The sequence below is a fragment of the Cheilinus undulatus genome, linkage group 7 (assembly GCF_018320785.1).
Source record: "Cheilinus undulatus linkage group 7, ASM1832078v1, whole genome shotgun sequence".
NCBI lineage: Eukaryota > Metazoa > Chordata > Actinopteri > Labriformes > Labridae > Cheilinus > Cheilinus undulatus.
The window spans coordinates 42,306,169-42,333,535 of NC_054871.1; the positions used below are offsets into that span (position 1 = coordinate 42,306,169).

Here is a 27,367-nt window from a genome sequence, read left to right on the forward strand (position 1 = left end):
AGTAAATGGAAAATGCAGTGTTTGAATGATTGCTTGATTTTTTAAGGGGAGAAAAAATCCAAACCTATCTGGCTTTATGTGAAAAAGTAATTGCCCCTTTGTTAAATCATGAGTTAACTGTGATTAACCACAGTTTTTGGAAAGCTGTGTTCAATTTCACTGGCTACACCCAGGCCTGACTACCACCAGATTTGTTGAATCAAGAAATCACTTAAATAGAAACTGTCAGACAAAAGGAACTGGGCTGCAAGATCTCAAAAAGAATGCCACAATCCAAAGGAATTTAAGAACAAATGAAAAAACAAACTGATTGAAATCTATCACTCTGGAAAAGGTTACAAAGCCATTTCTGCTGTCTACCAGAAAATCCTGAAGGCCAACATCCGGCAATCAGGTCCTGTCCTCGAGCTCAAGCGCTCTTGGGTTATGCAGCAGGACAACGACCTGAAAAACACCAGCAAGTCCACCTCTGAATGGCTCAAGAAAAACTAAATTAAGGTTTTGGAGTGGCCCAGCCGGGGTCCGGACTTAAATCCAACTGTGATGCTGTGGTGTGAACAGCAGTTCATGCTGGAAAACCCTCCAATATGGCTGAGTTAAAACAATTCTGCGAAGAAAAGTGGGTACAAAATTCCTCCACAGCAATGCAAAAGAGTCATCACCAGTCATTGCAAACACTTGATTTCAGTCATTGCTGCCAGGGTGGCACAACCAGTTAGTAGGCTCAGGGGGCAATTACTTTTTCACACAGGGCCAGATAGGTTTGGATTTTTTTCCCCACTTAAAAAATTAGATAATCATTCAAACACTGCATTTTTTATTTACTTGGGATGTCTTTGTGTAATAAAAAATGGTTTGATGATCCGAAACATTTAAGTGTAATAAATATGCAAAAAAATCAGGAATCAGGAAGGGGGCACTACTATTGCCAACTACCTTATACAACCCAGCCTTAAAGATACCGAGATAGCCCGTTGAGCCTCTTGACAACCAGCTCCACATGCATTACAACAGCATAATTAAATATCCTCATTTGCACTAAAGTGGACGAATTCTGAAAAATTCCCCTTCCATAGAGTGTACTCATTAAACATGACCCTATTAAAACCAAAATTTTATTTGAGCCAGGCTGTGAACATGTATATTTCTTCTGTAAAAATGGACATCCTAACATGGGTTGTTTATGTGACTTCCAGACTTTCAGCAGCCAGCCCCTAGTGGTCACTTGATGAACTGCACATCAGCAGGTGCTTCTGGGCCTCAGCAAACTTGAAGTTAGAGTGTTTTTATAGGTCACAATAGGTCTACACCTGGCTCTGTTTTTCAGCCACAAATGCTTTACTTATCATGCTTTTTTACTGGGGGCAATGGGGGGATAGAGGCAATGGTGGATCTGGGGCATGGCTATTGCATAGTTGCACTGTAAGTCTTCAACAGAAAATATAAAACTGATCCCCCTATAACTTTTCTTTAGAAAGAGGATAAGCAAAGTTGACCTTTTTCTTGAACATTTAGCCAATCAATGCTGAAGAATACAGATTATTTTAATGCATTTGTAAAAATCATTACAATACTGGGCAACAAAAAGAATGGAAAGTTTCACAGATTATAACTCAGCTTCCAGCACTGGCAAGCCTTTTGTGTATCACACTTCAAAAGCAGTTAATAAAATACGTATTTCAACCCTGAAGTTGCATGATTTCATCAATTCTTCCTATAGATTATTTGTGAATGTCTTAGACCTCATCATCCAAGCAGTCCTTTCTCTTAAACTTTCAGTTTTGGCCCCAAGAAGCTTCTCACTGTCCATGTAGTGTCCAACAATAGGGCTGTGTTTCACCTCTTAATGTGACTGATTCTTTCACACATGATGGACAATGACTGTGTCAGCTTCACCAAGGCGATAATGATGGTCCCTCCAATCAGTGTGCATGTCGGCCAGAAAAGGGAATGGAAGACAGCGACCCGACCGTAGATCTGAGTCAGGATGGCGCTGTCCATTCTGTCTGATGGATCCACAAAACAGAGAACGGTGTGCTGAGACCTGAGGCGCTCTGAGATGTTCTGGACAACAGCATGTGTGGCTGAGTAGTCCTTACGGCACTTTGGGATATAGAAACACTGACGGGAAGAGTAGAAAGAGAAATATTGTTCAGTATGGTACTGGCTATTTACTGTACATGATTGGTAAGATGCTATCAAGTTTGTGGAGCTGTTTTTGCCATTTACCATTAAAACAGACACACCTTTTTAATAAACGTTGAGCTAGCAAAATGAAAGAACCAGTATAATTTGAACAAATTTCTCCTCCAATACCACTCAAAGATTCACTCTGAGATCATTTTGTTTTTAATCTTTTATTCTAACCCCCCCCCCCAACTTTTCACCTAAGCTAGGCAAACATATGTTAACCTAAATATAGGTTTCACTTTTTTTATACATTGTTGATGTTGACATTAATTTGCAAAACAATCATCAGACTCTTTAACTTCAGATTAATTTGTTTTCTGTTAAAGACAATTCCATCAGTTAATCCCTAATCCCTGCTTGCATGAATCCTGATGCACCACACTGAGGCTTAACCTCCTCCACCCCAGCCTCCTCCTTTATAGCATAAAGCCTGTTGCGCCCCATATTCAGATTCATGCTATGGATTAATTGCTTTTGAACTAATTTTTTTGTACTAGTATGCGTTGGCATTAATGTGTCCATCCATATGGGAGCTTCTAGCTTTGCACTCCCTAAAAAGTCAAACCATGCTGCTTGGCTAACCCAGTGAGCAGAGCTTTCTCCACCAAGTAAAACTGTATATGTATTTTGCAATAAAATGGTAAAATGTATGATGAGAGTGTCCCTGACTTGAAGAAAGTCTGTGAAAGATGTTACAGCTCTCACCACTGTGCCTCTGATTTGCAGGAGATGGCACAGGATTGCGTTTACCCACATTTGTTTACCTAAGAAAGAAGAAGGATCCAAACCTTGCTTCTTCATGGTAAGATGGATCACAGAAAATCTGAGCAAGAGCATATACTGCCTCCTGTACTTTAGCCAAGAAATCCATCTCTGCCCAGAGGAACTCTGTGCAAATGCTGTCTTACCTACATGGACTTACAAACCTCTGTAACACTGCTAGAGTGATGACAGTCACCATACAAGTGCATCTCAAAAAAGTAGAATGAAACCCCCACTCCTTGTAAAGCTCCTCTAAGTTCTTGAATCTGCTTTGTTTGACATTCCTCTGAAGGCAGAGCTCATCCCTCTTGCTTGTGCATCTTTTCTTACCACACACACGTCCTTGGGTTTCTTGAAAGGTACTATATAAATTCAAGATATTATTATTATTATTATTACTATTTTCTTCCAGTCAACTTTCCATGAATAAGCGTACAGCCTCTGAGAACAGCTGCACTTGTTTTCTATTGACAAATTCACAGTAAAGTGAGAATCTGAAAAAGTATCATGGTCAAATGAACATACCATTGCAGCTGGAAAAAATCCCTCTTCACTAAAGCCAAAGACATCAACAATAGCTAGGGAGAAAACATCAGCAGCACCTTCAGTTGCTGAGTACCTCAGGATTATTGTCCTGCGTCTCCTCGTTGTGAAAAAGTCGCATCACCCTCCCTGAAGAGTTGAGGCTGACGTAGACCTGCAGACACGGGTACCGGGAGCTCTTCCAGCACTCTGCTCCACAGCTGTATGAACAGTTCACATCCCACACGATGGAGGAGTTCACGATGGTGCAGTTAGCTTCACCTGTCCATAAACTGAAGAGAGAGGTGTATACTTCAAACACACTTTTGGTAGTTCTATGGGATGTAGCTCATCATTTTACATTCAGAATTGATACTCAATACAAAAACAAAAGTTCCTGAAACATGCCCCACCTGTCAGAGTAAGAGCGCAGTATCGTGATCCCCACCACAAAGTACATCATGACTGAGAGCAGCACCATACTGAGGCCCAGCAGGATGGCTCTGTCCTCTCCGGCCCTCAGTGCTGTCACAGTTTTCCTTTTATCCAGCACCTCATACTCACGAATCTTCTGGTAGATGGTTCTAGAAACAGGTCAACATCAAAGATGTACTTAGATATTTTTTTCTGTATTTTTGTTCCCCTTTTCAACATTTAAAATATTTCAGAACCATCACTTAGCCTGTGGTAAAATTACTAATTTTTTCCCTAAATAATTCTAAAGCATTTGTTATCCTCATAGAGTAAAGGACTGTGTCAGTCTGCTTTCCTGACTAAACAAACAAGCAAACAAACAAAAAAAAAACCAAAAACAAAAACAAAAACAAAAAAAAAAACAGACGATCTTTGACATGTCCTTTTAGCTCCAAATGACACAGGATAAGATGATTATGAAGAACCTGATAATTTTTTTAAAAATGCATCCCATTCAACTATTTTATAAGCAGTGTATAAGCTTTAATGGCTCTTTTGACAGAAATTGAATAAAATTATTACAAGTATGTTTTCACTGGTTATAAACCATCAGATAATAAGAATTAAAGAGGGTGTCAGCTGTAGATAAATAAATAAATAAATAGCGCTTAGTCATCTTTTGTAGTTTCTTCACAGGTAGATGAGGGGAGCAGTTTGCTGCTGGTTGCAATCTTCAAACTCACCACTGGATTTCACTAAATCACACACACTAGTCCCTTAAAACACTGAGAGCTGTTTGACTGACACTGCAGACTTAATGGAGAGCCATGCACAGACTATCTCTCTCTTCATAATCTGTTAATCAAATTTATGTCTCTTTATGTTTATTCTCTAGTTGTTTAAGACTTAGCTTTCATGAAGTCATCAGATAAAGCTTCTGGTTGCATCTACACAGCTTGAAGACAGTCTATCATTCTGGCTTAAGTTACAGATATACTTGCTCCTTCATCTTGTGTTGCATACAGCTGTGTCACAAGCCTTTCTTTTGAAAAAACTTGCTTGTATGCAACCTGTGTTACTGGAGGAAAATTTCTAGAGAGGAAACCAGAGAGCTAACGCTGTGTATGATTGCCTGGTGTAAACTACAAACACTGAGACAGCATTAATGGTGATAATTCTGAGCTCAAAACTAATATAAAAACATCAGTAATCAATAGTTTCAGCAAGTCTACACAGTTTATAAACAGTGACAGAGCAGACTTTCTGCACTCTGTTTCTCCAACATTTTACTCAGCATGGCCACGGTGGTTTGCTTTAATTAGTGCCTGTTTTAAATGGTGATTTTCAGCTGAATAGGTTTGTAGACGTTATCATTGCAGCAGCTGTTAAAAACAGAAAGAGTATTTATAAATGACCTTTTAAAATTCATTATGATTTCAAAATATACTCTCAGCTTTTAAATAATGAAAAACACAAACTGATACTAATGAAGCCATGGACGCGCTCAGCTGAAAGTCACCACTTTAGAGGGATGTTACTTCTATTATTGTTTCAGGTACGAATGTCGAGTTTCCAGAACAGACTTTATCCTCCCCAGATAGTCTGACAGACATTTTTGACTTGGCATATCTGTTTGTCTTTACGTGTTTTCTCATTGTTTTTCCTGCAACTGTGTCCACTCTCACTTCATAGTCTTTACCAAGCAGCAACCCCTGTGGTTGAAAATTGAAGTCTATGGTTGACTGCAAGAAACTACAGTTCTACAGGTCAATTCAAGTAAACTGCAAACTGTGACAGCAGGTCAGTAAGTAGAGACGGTCGTCTCAGATAAGGATGAGAGCTTTGCAAGGATGTGTGGCAGCCATGCATGCATACACTTACACAGCAGGTATACCTACAGCCAGGGGCGTAGCTAGGGATTTTGGGGCCCCAGAAAGAATATTTCAAAGGGACCCTTAACCAGCTAGCCAAGCAACAAATGTTACGTCATTTTTACAAATATCTATGCATTTTAAGGTATTTTAAGCCATAATTTCCCAGCAATATTTTTACAGTGGTTAAATGAAATTTAATTGCATCATTTCACAGAGCTGGACTATACCAACTGGACATTTCTGAGGGGGGAGCAGGGGCCCTCACACATTTTATTTCACTCTATTTGATAGAAATTTCAGTCCGTTGACCCATTGCATTTAATTGCTTTTGATTCAGTATTGGCACCAATTACTAAGAAAAAATAAATAAAAACAAACTTTTCTTTGCAGGCTTCCCAAAGACCCCTCCCTACTGTGGGCCCAGGTAATCAGTACCCCCCCCCGCTACCTCCATGCCTATGGCCTTAGGAGTGACATAAAAATACTAATTTCTGCAGACGTTAACTACTTATATTATATGATGCTGTCACTTACACCATAATTTAGTATACTGATAAAAAAAAAAAAACCTTCCTTAATTTTACTCAGTTTTTCAGTGTAATCAGATGTTTTATGATGTGATGATGCATTTTATTATTACCATGTCTGCTGTTGCACACTCCTTAAACTTCATGGCACTTTCACTATTTACTCACTCACTCTTCAACTATTTCTGGCACCTTAACCTTATCCTCAAATGCTTTCACCACTTCAGCTGACCGTTAACTTATTTCAGCCTTCAACTGACAGCTCAGATACTTCAACTAAAATTACAACTGCTGTCCTTTTTTACACACTACCATTGTGTACGCTTAAACCAGTTCTGATGCGTCTGTTTTAAGAATAATCTGGGTGATTGCATATAGCTGACATGTTGGCTGTTTGATCTCTTAACAGTTTAAAAGTTAAACTCTAAAACTATGCCTAGTGCTAAGTCTGAAGCAACAAAATAACTGCAGGGAATATCATTTAAAGAAATTTACAATTCAAGACACTTTGCACAAGATTTTCAGTTGTTAATAGTCAGTGCTATATGAAGTTAAAGCTTGAGCAAACCAAGGAGGCAGGGCAGTTTTCATACCTGCGATCACTTCTTCCATCTGCTTTACTTCCCGCCCACAGAAACATCCTGTCTGAGGAAGGAGGGGACTGAGGTCCACTGTGGCTGCCGGAGGGGATGACCCAACTGTAAATGAAACATAAATGTATGATAATATTATTCAGATTGTCTAAGACTCCTACAGGCTCTGTTGTTCTAACAGGACAGGACAATTAGATCAGACACAAGGGCCAGATAACTAATCAGACTTCAATTAAAAATTTGATTCAAGCTTCCCCACAAACATGAAAACAAGGTAATTAAGATTTGACTTCCACTGTGCAGCCTGCTGTGTTGTGGTTGTTTTGGCATTGGTTACATGGGACACACCCTTTTTTGTTGAAGACAATAACAAGTTTAACAGCAGATAAAGGAGAAATAATAGCAAAAAGATGGATTTTTTTGACCTTGTAAAGGCCACGTCATTCAGATTGAATCATCCATCAGTGTATTAAAATGTATATTAAAAAGATATTGGTATCTGAACAGCAGGGAATGAAGGATGTGCAACATGCCAGTTTGCCACTGCTGCCTTATGTTTGCTTTTATATAGATTTGGAAAATTGTTGGATGGATATGCTGCTGCTACAGGACGTCATGTTATGTGTATCGTATCGTATCATGTCGTATCGCATCATGTATCTTTTTCAAATTCTTCTTGTCAAAATGTTTGTTAACAGAATTAGAATTGTAGCAACTCAGAAGTACACCACATTCAAGTACAAGCTTCACGTTCTGATATGGACCATATTTCATTTTATTCTTAGAACTTTCTGCAGGCCAATCAAAAACAGACCACGGGCTGCATTTGGACCCTGAGAAATAGTTTGGACACCCCTGCCTTAAGTCTTGTGTTAAGGTTGTTTGAGGAGTTTCATGGGCCCTAGAAGGTTTTCAGGATGCAAAATGGGCCGTGGTATACTTCAGTCTATGGCTGGTATAAAGGATGGGTTGCTCTCATCAATCTCATCTGTCTGTAGAGTATGTTTCTATAACAAAATACCAAAAATAACAGCTGTCCATAAGTTTTATAATCATGTCATCATCACTGACATCACCCTGCATGCCTTACAGTTATTTACACAGCAGCCTGCTCAGGTCTCTTCCCCCTGTCATCAAGAAGAGTCCTGCTCTCTCTGACAGAGGTTACGGTGTTGTCAGCTCAGTTACATGTGAAGTTACTCTATAACCTTCCCTCCAGATGTCACATTTGTCCAGCTAAGATAGGTCATTTTATTATCCTGTGATTGTGTGTAAACCAGCAATTTTCTGGGGGTTTCTGGTTCTCTTATGGTTTTGTGTGACTTTTCTGTGTTCCTACTTTCCAAACCATACAATCTGACATTGGTTTTATTTGCTTATTTGTTTGATTATTATTAGAGAAACTCAGATGGGATCAGTATACCAAATAACCTACATCTAATACATTGCATCTAGTGCAGTATCATTCTCTTTGTAGCAGTACACTACTTTGTTCTGTCTTAGTAAAGATGCATCCTGTCCATAAAACTTCTCAGAACATGGCTGGCCTCTATGTCTGTAAATAATCAAAGCATATAGCATATAGGCATGCCTGCATGTCTTCCTGTTAGTGTGGAAAACATGCAGCCTAAAATAAGCTGTTGCTCTGACACTGTGTGCACACGTGTCTTTCTTGAGAAAGTGTTGGTTTGATATATGACTTATGACCGTGTTGACTGACTGCATGCCTGGGGCAGCACGTCTGTGACTGTTGTATTTGTCAAAGCGGAGTTATCTTTGTAAACTAATGGAGAAAAAACCCTCTAGTGGCACACACATACATGAAATGGTATGTGGCCGATCTGTCTTAAGCGCATAACTTCCATTCCTTTACAGTTTAAGACTTTCTCCTGCACATGTGCAAACCACGCTCCTTATACAGAGGGTTACATGGTGAAGGTCAGCATTGTCAGAGAGGGATCACTTCCTGAAACACTGATGAAAGCATTAAGATGGATCCAAACAGTTGCATTTGTCCTTGAAATCTGCTAGAAGGATAAAGAATGAGATTTATTTGGGGTCCAGTAATTGTTGATGCAGTAGTGATAAAGAGATACATGCTAATGAGCATTTAGTCAGACTCCATTATTTCTCATGGACCATATTAAACATGGATGTAGTCTCAGTGATGTCACTCTCTGAAGAGCCATTTGGAGGCCAAACAACAGTGATTGCTGTCTCATCTGAACTTTAAATGAATTTAGAAACAGCTAAAGAATTGGTGTCCAGAAAGGCTTTAAGCCTTGAATAGCCTATAAAAGAATAAACAAAGTTTTTAAAACATAAATTAATTGCTGTTTAGCCAGAGGAAGAATGCTAAATTAACTCCCAGTCTACCATCAGCTAGCATGTATTCACTAATGATAAAAACAGCCAGATGAGTATTTTGCAGCTAATAAGGTTAATTGGCAACAGGTCAGTAACATGACTGGGTATAAATGGAGCATTTTTAGGCAGAGTCCTAAAGAAGGAAAGATGGGCAGAGGTTCACCAATCTGATCCTAGAGCCCCAAAGCCACACTGCATTATAAACAGGCACGATTCTGTCCTGGAAATCACAGCATGGACTCAGGAACACTTCCAGAAATCACAGCTGGCTGTGCCATCCACACATGCAAGTTAAAGCTCTGTCATGCAAAATAGAAACCATGTGAACGTGATCCAGAAACACATCGTCTCTGGGCCAAAACTCATTTAAAATGGACTGACGCAAAATGGAAAACTGTTCTGTGGTCAGGTGAATCAGAATTTGAAATTCTTTTTGGAAACCACACAGATTCTGTCCTGTGGACTAAAGAGGAGCAGGATCATCCAGCTTGTTAAAAGCACAGTTCAAAAGCCTGCATCTTTGATGGTAAGGGCAGTTTACACATCTGGGAAGGCACTGTCAATGTTGAAGAGTAGATAGAGGTTTTAGAGCAACATACTCCCATCCAGAAAATGTTTCTTTCAGGGAAGGCCTAGCATATTTCAGCAAGACAATGCTAAATCACATTCCGCATCCCTCACAACAGCATGGCTTCACAGAAGAAGTCTGGGTGTTGAACTGGTTGGCCTGCAGTCCAGACCTTTGGCTCATCATAACAGAAAATATCTGACAAATACTGCTGAGTTGCTAAATCCTACATCAGACAAGAATGGAACAAAATTCCCCTCCCAATGGTTCAGCACTGGTCTCCTCACTTCCCAGACTATCCAGACAGTTGTTAAAAGAGGGGATGACACATAATGGTGAACATGGCCCTGTCCTGACTTTTTTGAGATGTTTTGCTTTTATTGTAAACGAAATATGAGTTTATGAGATATGCAAATCATTGCATCCTGTTATTATTAACATTTTTCACAGCGCCCCAACTTTTTTGGAATCAGGGTTTTATATTATAACTAAGCCATTATGGTGATTGTTATAGCAGTAAGTTACTCTTTTGTTCCCTGGTTAACTATCGACTCCTTACAATAACAACCATGCCAACTTCATGACAAGCAGTAACGACTCATTTGATCACTGGTTATCTACCAGTTAGTTATTGATTGGTTATCCAGTAATTATCCTTTTTCTATAAATGTTACTTGTCTTTTCAACACCAGAGGTTTTTGCTTAGTTTTTCTGAATGTCTACTGTTAAATTTTGTGATTAAGAGCTTTATTATCTGCACAAGACCAGATAAAAGCCACACTACATGTTTTTCTTCAACTTGTCTTCGATTTAATGTTGTCAGAGAAGGCATGAAATAGAAAAAACAGAACAAACAAATTCAACACTGAGTTTTCCAGTAACACCTGGTGACTAAAGAAGGAGACATCAACATGACAGGACTAAATATTGACTGAGGCACGCTTCACTACTCACATGGACATGCTTGGTTTATAAGAGTAAAAGGAGCCATGATTGATGAACCACCTGATCCATGCCAGAGTCAACATTTACTTTTCCTCTATGTAGGACCATGAACTATGTAAGCTGTGTGGTGCTTGTTGTGAGAGCCGTGTCACACTCTGAGCCCTGAGAGCTCTTAGCTGCAGCTTAGTCACAGCTTGACTTCACTGAGCACTATGCTGGTGATAAGATGGTCAGCGGTGGGAAATGTCAACACAGGTAGTGATGGATCAAATTATAGACTAGCGCTAACACACCAGGGATTTAGGGGACCACCAAAGGGTCACACAATACATCTGACGTTTTAGAAGATGAAGTCAGAGGAATATGAATCAAAAAGAACCAGCTTGAGAAATGTGCAAAGGATTGAACTGTGTATACCAATACACTGCTGCAAAATCATGACTTAAAACTTGGTTTGGGTCTTTTTAGTTATGTTGAGACAAGACACTTCTTGATTTAAGGGAGGAAAAACATCACGAGCAATGATAAATTACTAGGTTGTAACAGTACCTGCACTTACCCAAACACTGGTTCAGTGCATGCAGTCACATGATGCATCCAAGAAGCCATAATGCTCAAAACAGTTGCTGACTGCTATTAACCTCCTACTTCTATTATTACCATTAATGTTATTTTCCAAATTAAAATGACTCAATGTTTTGTAAATCTTTTCAACATAAGGAGCATCAAATGAAGCTGCTGCTGCTGCACAGAAAAAACAGAGCTGCTTCAAACAAAAAAGTTGCTGCTAACAAAAAATAAAGCTGCTGCAAACAAAAAGGCAGCTGCTGCAAAGAACAGGGCTGCTGCAAAATATAGAGCTTCTGCAAACAAAAATAGAGCCGCTTCAAACAAAAAAGTTGCTAACAAAAAATAGAGCTGCTGCAAACAAAAAGGCAGCTGCTGCAAAAAACAGTGCTGCTGCAAATTATAGAGCTTCTGCAAACAAACAATAGAGCTGCTGTAAAACAAAAATAAAACTGCAGGATATAAAAAATAGAGCTGCTACAAAATTTAGAGCTACTGCAAACAAAAATAGAGCTACTGAAAGAAACAGACCTGCTACAAACAAAAAATAGAGCGGTTGCAAACAAAAAATTAAGCTGCTGCAAAATAAAAAAAACTGCTGCATACAACAAAAACTGAAGCTGTTGCAAAAAATATGGGCAGATGCAAACAAAAAATAAAGCTGCTGCAAACTTTTTGCAAACTATTACAGCTGCTGTAAAATATTAATCTTTCTTTAAAATTGGTTTTCGTAAAACTTTAACCTAAAGAACATAATAATCACAGCTAAAACTTGAACTCTTACACACTTACATGTGCATGCTATTAGCTTAACTGACATGTTAGAAGCTGACAATAAAGTTCTGGAGGATTCATTGCACAGCGACCATTAGTCCAATTAACTTATCAATCAGTCAACCAATCCATCCAGCAGCCAGATCAGAAATGACACAATTAGTTCATGCTGAACAGCAACAAACATGCATCTACAATATGTTTGTGGTGTGATTTATAAATGTCTATTAATGCATCATACATTTCGATTTCACAGATCCACATACTCATACAGAAAAGAAACAAACAAAAGTTAACTTTAATTAGACTTTGCTTGTGACAGAAATTTTTCAAAAATATCAAACAAAACTTTATTTTTTAAAGTACTGCGATTCTAAAAATGCTGGAACAGAACTCACCTGCTGTCTGATGGTGTAGAACAAGAGTCAGTTGTCAGACTGTATGAACAGTTTTCCCCTAACATTGCACCTTGCACTTTTCAGCACCTCCTCCCATCAGTTTGCTTTATGTTTGTCCAAACAACTTCTTCATTATAAAGCACAAGACCAAACTTCTGCCTCATAGATAGCTCACAACCTGTTTAAGGCTGCTTAAGTTTTCAAAAAGCATGTGAACATTTATTTTTTTAGCACTTTGAGATTAACAATAGGTTACATTTTTTAAAGAACATTAAACAACAAAAACAAAGTGGAGCATTCAAAAGGAAACTTGTTGGAGTAGAGATAAGCTCCAAGTAGAAGTAATGTAAATAACCAAAAGCAAAAGCTAACAGTGGATTCTACCTAGCTGAAATCCCATGTCCACAGAGAGAGAAAAAAGAAATGAAGAAAGCTTTGTAGCTTTGTATTCGATGGCTGTTCTGTCTGAGGTGTCAGGTCTCTGTAACAGTAGTGTAACTGAGGTCAGCGTCTGCTCTGGTGTGGATGTGGGAGGAGGCTAAAGATTGAAGTAAACCTCTGCCCTTTTAACTCTGATCAATCTCAAGAAAACAAGTGTCAAATAAAACTTGGCAGGGTGTGCCTGTTGTTCTTTAAAGATGAACAATAAGAAAAAAATTCTCCAGAGTTAACATAGGCAGTTTTACCTTTGGGCAAAGTTAGGTAACTCTTTCATGCAGCTCTCTGTGGCAGGAAAGAGTGCTTCTGTATGTGTGTCTGCATGTGTTAGACAGAATGCTCACTGAAGTGAACATGTGCAGAAGAGCACTCATAAGCAAAAAGAAACAAAGCTGTCCCTCTGTCCCAGAGTTTCCATAAGCTGGTAGTCCACTAGATAAGAATATTGACAGCCAAAGGCTCCAGCTGCAAAATATGCCAAATAAATAAATAGTGAATATTTGCATATTTTACTGTCTCTGTGTTCGTAGACTATATGTTGCAATAATCCTTTAATATAAACTCAAATTAACTTTACTATGACCTACTTCCTGGTCAGTAGAGTATAAGAGGGGTACAGCACTGAACTATCCACAGCGGATGCTTTTGTCTTTCTTCAAGACTTCTCCAAAGAAGTCTACACAGTGATTGGATTTGACTGTTTGAGTGGGGGTTACAGTTGAGATCATCAGTTTATGGGACAAATGACAGAAAGACTTGATTTTTATTTGTAATACAGAGTTTTAAGTTTTTGTCTAGTTAGCTAAGTACTGCTTAGTCAACAATTTGTTGGTGTTGCCAGTGCAGATGGTATTTGGCTGTTGTAAGCTGCTAAGTTACGGGAGTAGCTAATGTGCTAACAGGCTAATTTACAAAGCTTACACAAAGACAAACAAATGTCTTTCTGCAGAAGGTCCAGTCAAGTGTAATATGTGCCAAGTAGGCTGTAGTAACAGGTTAACAACTACTCTGGTGTTGACTTGGTTTCCATTGTCTTGGTCTTGGGTCAGGTTCAGAAATAAACGTGTCCTCAGTTCTGCATTAGCACAAACACAAAGCTGTAACACAGTGTTTCTGTTTTTACATGTTTTATTGCTGTTAAATGCAGGCTATTGGTCACATATGGCAAACTAAAGCAAAAGTTGGGTAGTGTTCTAAATGGCTTTCATTTAGGCTGGAGACAAAAAGTCTAGCGGAGGTCTGCTCTGTCCCAAATAAATACTCTATCACTTTTGAGTCTGTACCATAAGACCCCATAAGCTTGTTTTGTTTTAACACTAGCACTGCTTAAGTGCAGGCTGCTCTCTTATTTCAATGTGAAGACAAAACATAACCAAATGCCCAGGCACGTCTCAAAAAGATAAATAATAAAAAATGACTTTCATGGGCTCTGGTTAAGCTGAGTTGGTAGAGTTTCAATGAATACCATCACAGTCTGCAGCTACTTTGATTTAGTGGATGTGCCAGAATTCAGTTTGCTTTGCCAGCTAATGTCTGGCTACAGTCTCTGGTGGTATCAGCAATCAGACACACACTGCCTTTGACCTTTAAAAGGATGACAGACATCTAAAGTAGGAGCTTCTGTCTGTATGTGAGCAAGCTAATTTGGGGTTTTCAGCATGTCTAAGTACCGACAGTCAAATGGAACTGGATAGTACACACAATACCCTCTTGCAACCCTCCCAACATTACAGTAGAAATGCACCAAATCTGAATATGTTTGTTTGGGATGAATAAAAAACTAATACCAGTAACAGAGCAGATACCATGTCTAAGTAGTCATAATCTTACCCATAAAACATTGCAGATACTGTACTTAGTAAAACATTACAGCGTGATGTTGCCTCATTATTTGAGCAGGTAGGTGAGCTCGAGCCATGTCTGCAGTTTGCAGATATTTAGACATAAACTATATGGACAAAAGTATTTGGCCACCTGCCCATTAAACTAACAGGTACTGTAATGGCATTTTACTCAATTACATGTACTTTAATATAGAGTTGGTCCTCTTTTGCAGCTATACCAGCCTCCACTCTTCTTGGAAGGGTTTCCACAAGATTTTGGAGTGTTTCTGTGAGAATTTGTGCCCACTCATTCTGTAGAGCATTTATGAGGCACTCATGTTGGACAAGAGGGCCTTGCTCGCAATCTCCGTTCCAGTTCAGTTCAAGGTACTCGATGGGGTTGAGGTCAGGGCTCTGTGTGGGCCAGTCAAGTTCTTCCAGACCAAACTCATCAAATCATGGCTTTATCGTCCTTGTGTTGTGCACATGAGGAACAGTCATGTTGGAATAAAAAATGGCCTTCCCCCAAACTTCTTCCACAAAGTTGGAGGCATAGCATTGTCCAAAATGTCTTGGTATGATGATGCATTAAGACTGGCCTTTACTGGAGATAAGGGGCCAAACCCTGAAAAACAGACCCATACTATTATCCCTCCTCCACCAAACTTCACAGTTAGCACAATGCAGTCAGACAGGTAATGCTCTCCTGGCATGCGCCAAACCCAGGCTCATACACCTGACTGCCAAACTGAGCAGTGGGATGTCTTACAGAACATTTTTCCACTATTCCAATGTTGGTGTGCTTAACATCACTCCATCCGACATCATACATTTGACTTGGTGATGTAAGGCTTGATTCCACCTCCATGGAAAGCCATTCCTTGAAGCTCCTGCTGCACAGTTTTTGTGTTAACATTAATGGCAGTAGAAGTTCAGAACTTTTCAGTTATGGAATAAGCAGAGTGTTGGCGACTTTCATGCACCTTAGCAGTCGTTCTACCTAGTTCAACTTGACATTCAGTATAACAGAATTGTTAGTTATTTTGAGTGAAAAGCACCTCTGACAGTGCTCACATGATGTGCTACGTGTACAGCATCATTGAATTTAGAGTTTGTGGTGTGATAGGAAAATCACACACTTAGATCTGATAGAAAGACTCCCACTGCTGACATTTTCTGTCATGTCTGACCATAGATACAAACCCCAGGTTGTCCAGTTATGGTGGCATTTACTGTACAATAAGAAACCCTTTCTTTATGTTCACAGCTAGGTCTACTAGCTTGCCATCTTTAAACTGACACAATACAACAGATACCTACAGTTACACACATGAGTGCATGGCATACTTTTTGGGATGGGCTGACGTCTGTCAGCAGGCCCAATCCTGATGTTCAACTGATGCATCAACACATCCTGACATTAAAATCTATTCTTGTTTTATGATGTGGCAAGGGCATTTGATGTTATACTTGTCTTGTTATATACTGTGAACACTACTAAAAGGCTATATATTCACCTTTCTAATATTATTATAAAGGTCACGGGCAGCACGTCTTATGCTCTTATAACCTCAGAAGGAATGTTCCCCGTTGTGGTCACCATCCTATTCCCTATCCTGTCCCATACTGCATCTTTAGATATCAACAGCCACATACCAAACCTCCAAATATAACCACACATACACTTATACATGCTGGCTCCATCTCAAGCAGTTCGCACCTAAGCCACTTGTCTCTCTCTGAAAACATAAATCTAACAGTTTTCCTGGAAGGTGGGCCAGCCGGGCATGGTGACGGCACAGGTGCAGCCATTCTCTGTAGCTTGCAGACGCACAGGCATCCTTGCTGCCCACCCACACGCACAAACACACACTCACACATGCACAGTGTATCCAGGCTATGATGTCATGGTACAGTTTCTGAAAGGTTATTTGGCTGGCATGTGTTTCACTGTGGGTTGTCAGCAGTTGTCTTTTGCCACCTGACTGACGAGCAGACGATGAGAGTCTGACACAGCTGTTCAGCCTTGTTTAGGATCAAGGAGTTCCAGTAGTCTCATAAAATAATGCTGTAGTAAATTATTGTAAAGTAAACTGAGTATGGAATAAAACAAAATAGACTGACCAGTGGTAGCTTTCCTCCTCACATTTACATTGGTTCAGTACTTTTAAATGGATTAATTGACAGGTGTGAAACTCCCTGCCATGCTACCACCTTTCAGGTGCTATGGAGCAAATGAGGATAATCACATTAGGTTACTACTGTCCTGGACAGCCTTCAGGTGTTAATGTGTCTAACACTTTCAGTTCTCTAGAAGACTTTGAAGAGACTGGAGGGATTTTTATCGACTAATATCTGATACCTTATGACATCTGAGGACATATCACTGAGATTCTTTAGGTTCTATAGTCACAAGACTAGTGTCGTAGTATTCGAGAATGGTCTTGGTCTTGAGACCAGTCTCAAGACCACATGTTGAATGTCTTGGTCTTGTCTCGGACTTGAGAACATTTTAACTCGGTCTTGTCTCGGTCTCAGACTGGTCAGACTCTGGATTTTCCATCAAGGCCAGTCGAGACCAGCACTGGTCTGCTATTCTTCATTAATGTGATAATAAGGAGAAACACTCACTAAATAAACAAATAGCTACACCTGCAAAAACCCAGACATCAGTCCATTTTATTTCTGGTCAGAAATACCCCTGAACACTTGTTTTAGGCCTCATTCCCCTGACAAATCTAGATAAACATCTCATTTTCAGATATTTAAAATAATTCCAGACGTGTCAGTGGCTTTTAAATACATACAAGGATTTATTTTGTACAAGAAGTTAGTTGAACAAGTTTGTTAAGGTAGAGATTTTTGCATGTTGTGCTTTGAAAGAGTTGCAGACACCTTGCAAAAATTGTTTCAGACTGAAGCTTTGCAAAATGGATCTGCCACATGACAGACAGAATATAGCTAAGCCATTGGCTTTGCACAGTTATTACAGACAAGTTGAACATGCTGCCTCAGGCCTCGACCATCACCGGTGCAGAAAAATAATAATAACAATAAAAAAAAGACATTGCCAAAAAACTCTAGTGGGTAGATGATAAAGTAGATTGTGTTTGCATGGATCAGTTTTATGGGACTTTTATCTGTGATGCTTTCCGAAAAATACTAACACAATATTTAGTGTTGTGTAAAAGTTTAAAAGTCTAGCACTGTGACTCTGACTTTGTTTGTTAACGTGTGAACAGGAGGGTGGTGAATCAGGGGAGTACAGAGCAGTGTTTTAGTAGATTGGGTTACTGTTGGCTTGTCTGAGACATTTTCTGTTGTGTCAGAATGAGTGCTAATGGACGAGGGCAGGAGACAGCTGCTGTTAATGGTCCAATCCAGACTTCATGACTCCCAACAGTGAGATCCTTTTCATGGGGTAGCACAGAGTGCTGGGAACAGGTTTTAGTATTTGTAATCACATTGACAGCTGAACTAAAGTTTAGGCTACTGTAGTTAGGGATATGTACACAGAATTTTATTTGAAATTGGGGATGAAAAACAAAGGTATGTAATTTTTTGTTTTATCTGTATTTTTGCTTCTTTCAAATGCACTCCATAGCATACCCTCTCTTGTGTTAAAATGCTGCATGTCTCCAGCAGAAACAGGAACATTAACATCTACTTGGAGTCATATTTAAGCCACAGGGAGCAAGATCTCTGGAGAAACGACATGATGTACAAAAGACGGCATGAAGACGGTTGTCAAAGCTGGATGGATGCTCTAATAACTGTTATTGCCTTCCTATCAGTGCAAAATGCAATTTGATGCATTCACATTTGAATGTAGGATAAAAAAAAAGTTAAAAATTTGTGAGTAGAATGCAGTATAATGAAGCTTCATAGACCCACGGTTTGCAGGAAATAAACAAAATCACATCAGCTGATAGTTAAAAGGGAATTTTCCTGAATATTTCCTGCTGCACTCTTATGTCAGGGGAGCAATCTGTTCAACGTTAGAATGAAAAATCTGACAATATATGTTCACACATGCAACCTAATTTGAAAATTTTGGTTCATTTTCAAGAGTTTTGTGCATGTGGCAAAACAAACCAGCTGTTGATGCTTCAGCCTTGTGAGAAAATTTCAAAAGAACTGCATAAACAAGTGTGGGGCTACTTACTGAAGCCTCTATTCTGTTTTGCTGAAATGAGCCAAGTTCTTCCACACCAAACTCATCAAGTCATAGCTTTATAGTCCTTGCTTTGTACATTGAGGCACAGTCATGTTGGAATAAAAAATGGCCTTCCCAAAACTCTTGCCACAAAGTTAGAAGCATAGCATTGTCCTAAATGTCTGGTATGCTGAAGTGTTGCCTTTCACTGGATAGGGGCCAAGCCAAAACCCTGAATGACAGCCTCATACTATTATCCCTGCTTCCCCCAACTTTACAGCTGGCACAATGCAGTCAGGCAAGCAAATATCTACAAGCATCCACCAAACACAAACTCCTCCATCTGACTGCGAGACAGAGAAACATGATTGTCTACTTCAAGTCTAGAGTTGGTGTGCTTTACACCACTCCTTCCGATGCTTGGCATCGGACTTGGTGAACTTTTCAGCTCTGAAATCAGGAGAGTGTTAGTGACCTCAATGCACCATGCTCCTTAGCAGACAACTGCTATGTAGAGTAGACTGAGTAGCTGTTGTTCCTACATGCTTCCACTTTCTTATAACATCATTAACAGTTGACTGTGGCATTTCTAACATGCTGGCTGACGTGGATTTACATTTGTTGGAGAATGTTTAAAAGATCTGTTTTCAGCAAACAGACTACAGCTTCTGTTATCAGAGAGTGATTGCTGGCTTTACCCCATAGGACTTCAACACTTGTCCCACATTTTACCTTTTTACTCTTTCTAGTTTCAGCCCAAAGCCACGGGGCTCTGTTTTTACATGCCTTTGCCACTTGCGTATAAATGAATAAACGTGTCATGAATTATATTTTTTAGGCCTTCTGAATTGCTTGGTCATCACAACATTTGCTAATCACTACTGAGATAATTTTTTAAACCACTAAAACGAAGACAAAGATGTCAAAACTGTCATCCAACAAACACTGCACAGATTTTTATTGCATTTTAGTAAATAAGGAAGTGCTGAATTACAGAAGATCTTAACTGGTTATAACTACTTTAAAACAAACTCTACTTTAGTCAAATATAAGCAACCAAAAACCCGAGCAATTAAACACCAAACAGTCACTGTCCCAATCGATGCCTTCAGCCCACAGTTAAACTGTCACTCTGTCAAGCTTTCTAAACTCACCTTCAAATGTTGCTGGAGTCAAAAACATGCAGGCTGCAGGTGTTCATTCTGTATTTTAATCCCATGGCATGTTAAGAAGTGTCCTCTAAGCTGAACCGACATGTGTTTTTCAGGGACAGAGTAACCCTCAGCACTCCTCCCATTCTACCCACACAGAGGAACAGCCTTGATAACCACGCCACCCCTCTCTGCTCACATTTATCAGTGTAAGACGATGATTGTGCCAGACTGAGAGTGTTTACATGAACTTAAGCTCCCAGTTTGGCTTAAGTGGTTTTTAAGTATCCTGTTATGTTTTTGGGCATATAAATTAGTTTCAAAAACTGGGGAAAACCCTAATTCAGATTGTTAGGACCAGGATTTTCTACCAGTCTCTGACAGAAATAAAATACTGTAGCATGTATGCTCTACACCTCATTTTCTAACAGCTACTGACTACCTGTGCAGGCGGGGCCTCGGCTGAGAGAGGTATCAGCAAAACCAACATGGCAGTGGCAATGAGAGTCTTAGGGGGCAGATTCACTGAAATATAGTGCAGTTTTGGGTGCATTTTTTAGTCAGTCTCCAGACTTGAACCCTATAGAGCATGCATTTTAGCTGCCAAAGAGGAGACTGAAGGGAGAAACCCTCCAAAACAAACAACTGAAAGAGGCTGCAGTGAAAACCTTGAAAAGCATCACAAAAGGATACGAAAGTTTGGCAATGTCAGTGGGTCACAGGCTTGATGCAGTTACTGCAAGAAAAGGATTTCCAACTAAATATTAAGTCTTGTTCACTTTAATCTATTTTAAGTCTTTCTATTCCAATACTTTTGCTCACCTAAAAATGTGGTGTTCTGTTACAAATAAAGCTATCTCCTAAGTGGTGTATCAGGTCCAGGTGTAAATACCTGGTAATAAAAGCAAAAAAAGTCCGTCCTGCCACCATGGATGATTTAAAATCTTTTTTTTAGATTTATTTGGGCGTTTTTGTGCCTTTATTTGATAGATGAGAATAATGGACAGAGTCAGAAACAGGGATGAGAGCAGGGGAGAGACATGCAGTAAAGGGCCTCAGGCCAGATTTGAACCTGCACCTCCACATTCATGGGGTGCGCCTTATACCACTAGGCCACCTGCGCCCCTAAAATAATTTTTTAAGATGTCAGCAATGTCACTCTTCATACCTACATGTAGCTCAGAGGACCAAATGGGCTCACGCTGCGCAGATACAGCGGTTTTTGAGATGACAGGAGACTTTCATTGCCTTTGCATCTCATCTCACTGACTCCAACTGGTGTTCATCTGTAAGGTGAGCCATAACAGACTGTTTGTTGTCTTGATTCTGATCATTTCTGCCCATTATTGAGGAAAAATGAGAACAATCTGCTGTGGCATGTAAAGTAGTTTAGATTTTATGATGAGATCATAAAACTGATACGACATTCTATCCTGTATCAGGGCACAGTTGCATTCACATCTCACCCAAACCGTGCCAGAGTGCACTCCAGACGTAAACAAGACCACCCCCTCAAGTGGGCCCAGTGCCTGGACGCGGTCTGTTTGCATTCACACTAACCAAAACGAACCAGACTTTGGGCTTAAATGCACTCTGTTCTGGGGCTGGGCCCCTATGACATTCAAGGCTTGTCTAAATTCTCTCTTCATCTTTTAGATTTCAAAGTAAGAAATGACCACTCCTCATGTACTTTCCCTCTTCACACCCTGCTGCAGCTGCAGGTGTGTAAACAAAATCTAGGATTGTTTAGGTTCATCTCTCTTTCATGTGCTGGGGAATGTCCCCTACTCAGGTATGTCAGAGCTGTGTACTACTGGTGTGTATGGCACTCTTTACAGGTTTGTGGGATGTGTTTTTGTCAATAAAAAAATTTCAGAGGGCTTTTGATGTTTGCACAAAAACTACACATGAAAGGGGATTAAAGCCAAATTGGCTTTTTTAGGAATAAGGGCATAAGTTCATGTAATGTATACACTTTCACTTGCACACACTCACAGACTCACACACTGATCTGCACATAAACACAACCTCAGACATTTAGTAAGAAGGGGAGCAGAGGGCAGTATAACACCAGAAAATGATTCATGCCTTAAAGGCTTATGGATTAAAAAAAAAGTGGTTTGAATGCATTTTAGGCTCAATTGGTACCAGAGGGTTAAAAGGCAAATGTTATGTTAAAATTAATGTCATATTTCTTCAATAACGGGTGTTTGTGAACCTTCAATGGTTAAAATCTGTTGAAGATAATTAGATATGTATAATTTCATAGTACAGGTACGAATAATGCTTAAAAATATACCAATATCTGATGGACAAGTAGCTATTCTGATTTTGTATTGATATAAACTATCTAGAGAGTTACAAAATTAATAACACTGGGTTGTATGAGTGTGTGATGATGAGTGTAGATCCAATTACATCATTATTTGATTGCAGTACACAAACCCTCATGACAAATGTGGTGTTATAGTTTTGAATGGAATTGGAGTTCAGTGGGATCACCCTTGGATGCAATAGGAACCAGGCCTTCTAGAAGCTTCTCTGGTGTAGCATGCCTCCGTTTGTCCCATGAATGAAACTGAATGAGGGGATTAACTATTATCCCACACCAAAAGCACACATGCACAGAAAACTCTCCCAAGGGCTGAGGCATAAAGTGCATCAAGCAAACATGGAAAGAATTGGAGGAAGTGAAGGAACAGTACACTCCCCTGACGGTGGGAGAGGCCGGCTGAAGTAAGGCATTTCCAGACTGCCAAATCCAAATTCCACTCAGTGTAGGCACTTTTTTTTTTCCTCTTGTGCTGTGAGTTCTTGAGTTCAGGCATGCAAAAAACACTGACTTTTAAATTCCTTTAAATGCTAAACTGCAGAGGTATGGCAAGCTTTTGCTAATTGACAGTTAACATAAGAACATTTAGTGATTACTGAAAAGTAATTAGTTTGCTGATTTAACCTGGACAAATGAAAACGAAATGTGCATTCTTAGGATGTGCATTTCAAGCAGTTTACAGCCATGATAGTCACTTTATCTACAAAAACATGGAGCCCCACTATGATGCTGACAGAACTTTATACAGCACAGACAGAAGGAGAAATGCACTCACGCTATGTGCACAAGTAGCACAGAGTCATAGATGACTACAGAAAAAAGTGATGTTAAAAAAAATACAAAGGAACTTAAATGCATTAATATAAATAAAGCTGGCTCAGAGTGAAAAAAGATTTCTACAAAGTAATGTCAATTAAATACAAATATGCAATTTAGAAAAAGTGATTACGTTAATATTCGCCCCTTTTAAAGTGACTGATGTGATTAAACAGAGGTCCAGCCAATAGCCTCACATTTACTGAACTGGAGATCCCTGAGCACAGTGAATGTCTCTCAAGTGATCCCCATTTCATTAATGGTAGTATAAAGACACTTGTGTCTTGAAAGTCCAGTCTGGTTAATCAGCATTCCTGGCTACCATTATACAATGAAGACAAAGGAACAGTCCGAGCAACTCAGAGAAAAGATTACTGAAAACTAGAAGTCTTGAGATGGATACAAAAAATCCAAGGCACTGAACATCTCCTGCAGCTCGCCTGAGTCCATCATCATGAAATGGAAGGAATATGGCACATGTGTCCATCTGCCTGAATCAGGCCGTTCTCACAAACTGAGTGACCGTGCAAGAAAGAGACTAGTCAGAGAGGCCACCAAGACACCTATGACTACTCTGAAGGAGTTACAACCTTCAGCAGCTGAGAGAGACTCTGCATACAACAACTGCTCTTCACCAGTCAAAGCTTTAATGGCAAACTCATACTAAATTTCAATTAGAGTTCACCATGAGGCATGTGAGAGACTCCATGGTCAAGTGGAAGAAAGTTCTTTGGTCTGATGAGACCAGAATGGTGCTATTTGGCCATCAGACACTGCAAATCACCACAAACACACCATCCCCACTGTGAAGCATGGAGGTGGCAGCATCATGCTGTGGGGATGCTTCTCAGCAGCTGGTCCTGTAAGGCTTGTAAAGATAGAGGTTAAAATGAATTTGGCAAATTATAGGAAAATCCTTGAGGACATTCTTATTCAGTCTGCGAGAGAACTACATCTTGGGAGAAGATTGATTATCCAGCAAGACCATGAACCGAAGCATACACAGATATGGTTTGACCCCAGATTCAGTGCTGTGATTGCAGCCAAAGCTACATCCACTAAATACTGACTTGAAGAAGGAGAATATTTATGCAGTCACTTTTTTACATTACATTTGTTCTTAATTTACATTGTTTTGTAAAAATCAGTTTTCATTTTGAATTAAAGAGGTTTTTGTAAATAAAAAGGGCAAATTTAAAGGCAAATAAAAGAGAAAAGGTAATAAGGCAGGGTGTTATTATGAACTTAGTAAGCACAACAGAGTGAATAAGAGAAAATTTAAAAAACAAATGAATATTGAAAGGAGACATCACATAAAAGCACATTTCAAGGAGTGATTTAAAAGATACTGAAATTTTTTTTTTTTTTATCACTTCTAGTGTTTAAGTTTTGCAGATTCTTTGAAGCAAAAATGATTTAAATTTAACTGCATTCAATCAACGAGCAGATAAGAAAATGTTTGGATGCTGTTACGTTGCTCTAACACTAGGTGGAGGCAGAGTGAGTGTGACTTTGATGTAAATATTAGAGGTGGTTGTTTTCTTGTAAAACACCACTAGGTGGCAGTGTGGAGTTATATATTTAACACAGAGGGGATGCTGCATGTCCAGAGGAGGCACTCTAACCTTAACCTTCTCAGTCGTCACTCTCGCTCTCTCTCTTTTACACTCACACACAGAAACACACATTTACACACTCTCACACACCAGCAGTGTTTGAAGCAGGGTTCACTCGGGGCTTATCTTGGCGTTCTATTTTAAAACTCCACCCTTAACAGCTCTAAATGGACTTAGTGACTCCACCCCACCCCCATCCCGCTGCAGCACTGCTTGTGTGCGTTTGTATATTTGTGGGAATCTTTGAATGTGTGCAGAGGTGGGACAGAAGAGAAAGACAGGGAGAAATCAAAGGGCTTGGGCCTGAGGAGGAAATGTAGGTCATGACAGATAGAGAGGAAGAGAATACAGATAGAGGGAGACAAGACAGAGGAGGAAGACAGGAGAGGACGAGGCACTCTGGCTCTGAAAATCCCTCATGTGGTGAATGAGTAGCAGAGATAAAGGGATGGAGGAAGCAGATCAGCACTAAATCGATCACTAGTGCACCTCGCTGTGAGTGAGTGATCTGACCAATCAACATGAACCTTCAGATCGGGATGCTCCTTCCCTCCCCTCCCTCTCCTTCCACAAAGAGGTGACCTAAATACTAAAGCAGCCAGAGGAAGAGGCTGCTCTGAGTGGGCGTGGGTGTGTATGTTGGGGTTCGCTGGTAAATGTTGCATCAGTCATGAAAGCTACAGTAGGCTGCTGCACCTCAAAGCCAGCTTCTTCTCTGTTGACAAAGCCACCAAACCAGAGTGATCAAAGTGGGCCTGATTACCCAGTGGGAGTGTGTGTTTGCTAAACACATGGTAGGATGTACATAATTCTATAGTATGTAGCACACACCCATGTTATACATTTACCATGGCAGAATGAGAAAAAGAGGCACTGCTGGTACATCAGTGCATCAACTGATGCCTGCAAGCATAAATCTGTAATTAACAATCAATAGAAACAGACAGGGGCTTTAAAGGAGACTAGTGTCTCCGCATGGAAATTTATTCCATGGAATATGATTCTGTGGAGAGTTTCACTGAATAATTGGCCTTTTTGGCATTTTTATGGCATAGGGGTTGTCCTTTAAAATTTTCATGGATACATCAGGGAATATGTCTGGATGTTGTCATCATTTTTGGGGATTTGGGGATTTTTTTCCCCTAAGAATTTCTTAGAAATTTTAACCCATTAAAACCTGAAAACACAAATTATAGCCAGAAAATTCCCTTTTTTTGGAACTGAAATGTTTATTCCTTTTCCTAATGAAATCCAAAAAAATCCAATTTTCCATAAAATACATTGTTTGTATCTTATTTGACACATTAGGTGTTTTTGGTAACTGATAATCCACTTGAGGGCATTTTTACCATTTATCAGATTGTATTCAGAATTTTTTTTTAGTAGTTTATTGATCATATTGATTCGATAGAGGTATCATAGAAGTATGTATCAAATATGATACAACAGGCTTTAAGGGGTTAAGGTAACTTTTCTTCGAAATTTTGAGAATTTGCATGAAAGCTTTCAGGGGTTTACATGATTTTTTGTAGTTTTGGTTTGACACACGCATGCGGCCTAAGTGGGCTAAACAATGTATGACATAATCGTTTCAAGAAAGATGCGGTTGGCTGTCCACACAGAGACAAGAAGGTAAGCTTTTTCAGATTTATTCACTCTGGGACCTGGTTTCAAAAAGTAGCGTTTATGGCCTCCCAAAACGCTGTTTCCGTATGGATGAAATGCCGATACGACAGAAAACTTTTGCATATACTCCTGAATTCGTCTCCGTGTGGACGAGGTCTTGCACAGAGGAAAAGTTTGTTGAGCTCTGAAAACAACGTTCCTGCTTTTACGCGGTGTCATAGAACGACAACCATGACGAGATGTTGGTGAGAAATAGCACCTGGTGAGTAGGCTAACTGCCACTAGCATTAGCATCAAGCAAGCATAAAACTCATCATAAAGTTTGGATAAACAAACAAATACAGTATGGTACGGTAAAATCAGTATGTTTGTTTTCCTTCTGGGTGTCGTCCTGCCCCGCCTTTCAGAGTAGTCTGACCTCGGCTTATGTTCGATCAACAAATTGCAAAGTTTGAGTCACAGTAGTTATAGTGCAAACACTCTGGATGAATGCTGAACATGTTAACTTATCTTTTCCTAAAGTAGCCACATCTAAACATGGGCTCAAAAGCTGATCATAACCCCCAAATGTAAATAACACACAGGTTTTTCCAGTCTTAATATAATATATGCAGACATTATGTAAAATGTAGAAAGAGAGCTTGAGAGGAAGTTAAAATCTGTGCTTTAACTCCTACACACTTTGTTAACTGTAATGTGCTTTAACCTTTTTAATATTGGAATGCAAACAGACATGTTTGGGGTGACTTCTGCTCATGTAGGAGAGCATGTATTTACATTCTAAACAATATGTTTATGTGCTGTCTTTCAGGTGGGTGGGGAGCAGCATATGGCGGCATGATTGTGCCAAGATGGAACCCACTGGAGCGTTTTTAGAAGCAACCTGAAGGTGGTAGCGTGTCAATACA

General features: G+C 39.6%; 1 protein-coding gene across 2 annotated transcripts; it reads right to left on the minus strand.

The window, feature by feature from the left end:
- Nucleotides 1-859: 859 nt before the first annotated feature.
- si:ch211-247n2.1 (calcium-activated potassium channel subunit beta-2) lies at nucleotides 860-20,197 on the minus strand. 2 transcript variants are annotated; one of them, XM_041791890.1, is made up of 5 exons: nucleotides 20,073-20,197; nucleotides 6,883-6,987; nucleotides 3,888-4,058; nucleotides 3,572-3,767; nucleotides 860-2,121 (listed from the first exon to the last, which is right to left on the minus strand). In XM_041791890.1, exons 2-5 carry the CDS (start codon nucleotides 6,927-6,929, stop codon nucleotides 1,837-1,839), a joined length of 699 nt encoding a protein of 232 aa, XP_041647824.1. In that variant the 5' UTR covers nucleotides 6,930-6,987; nucleotides 20,073-20,197; the 3' UTR covers nucleotides 860-1,836. The 2 variants fall into 2 exon arrangements, with proteins under 2 accessions (XP_041647824.1, XP_041647823.1); XM_041791889.1 differs by lacking the exon at nucleotides 20,073-20,197 and adding an exon at nucleotides 12,502-12,576.
- Nucleotides 20,198-27,367: the final 7,170 nt, after the last annotated feature.

Coding starts and splice junctions, on each gene's coding strand:
- si:ch211-247n2.1 (XM_041791889.1), bottom strand. CDS start 12,566: ATGTTAGGGGAAAACTGTTCATACAGTCTGACAACTGACTCTTGTTCT. Junction 6,988..12,501: donor TCTACACCATCAGACAGCAG/GTGAGTTCTGTT, acceptor TTTCATTTACAG/TTGGGTCATCCCCTCCGGCA. Junction 4,059..6,882: donor GATGGAAGAAGTGATCGCAG/GTATGAAAACTG, acceptor ACCTGTTTCTAG/AACCATCTACCAGAAGATTC.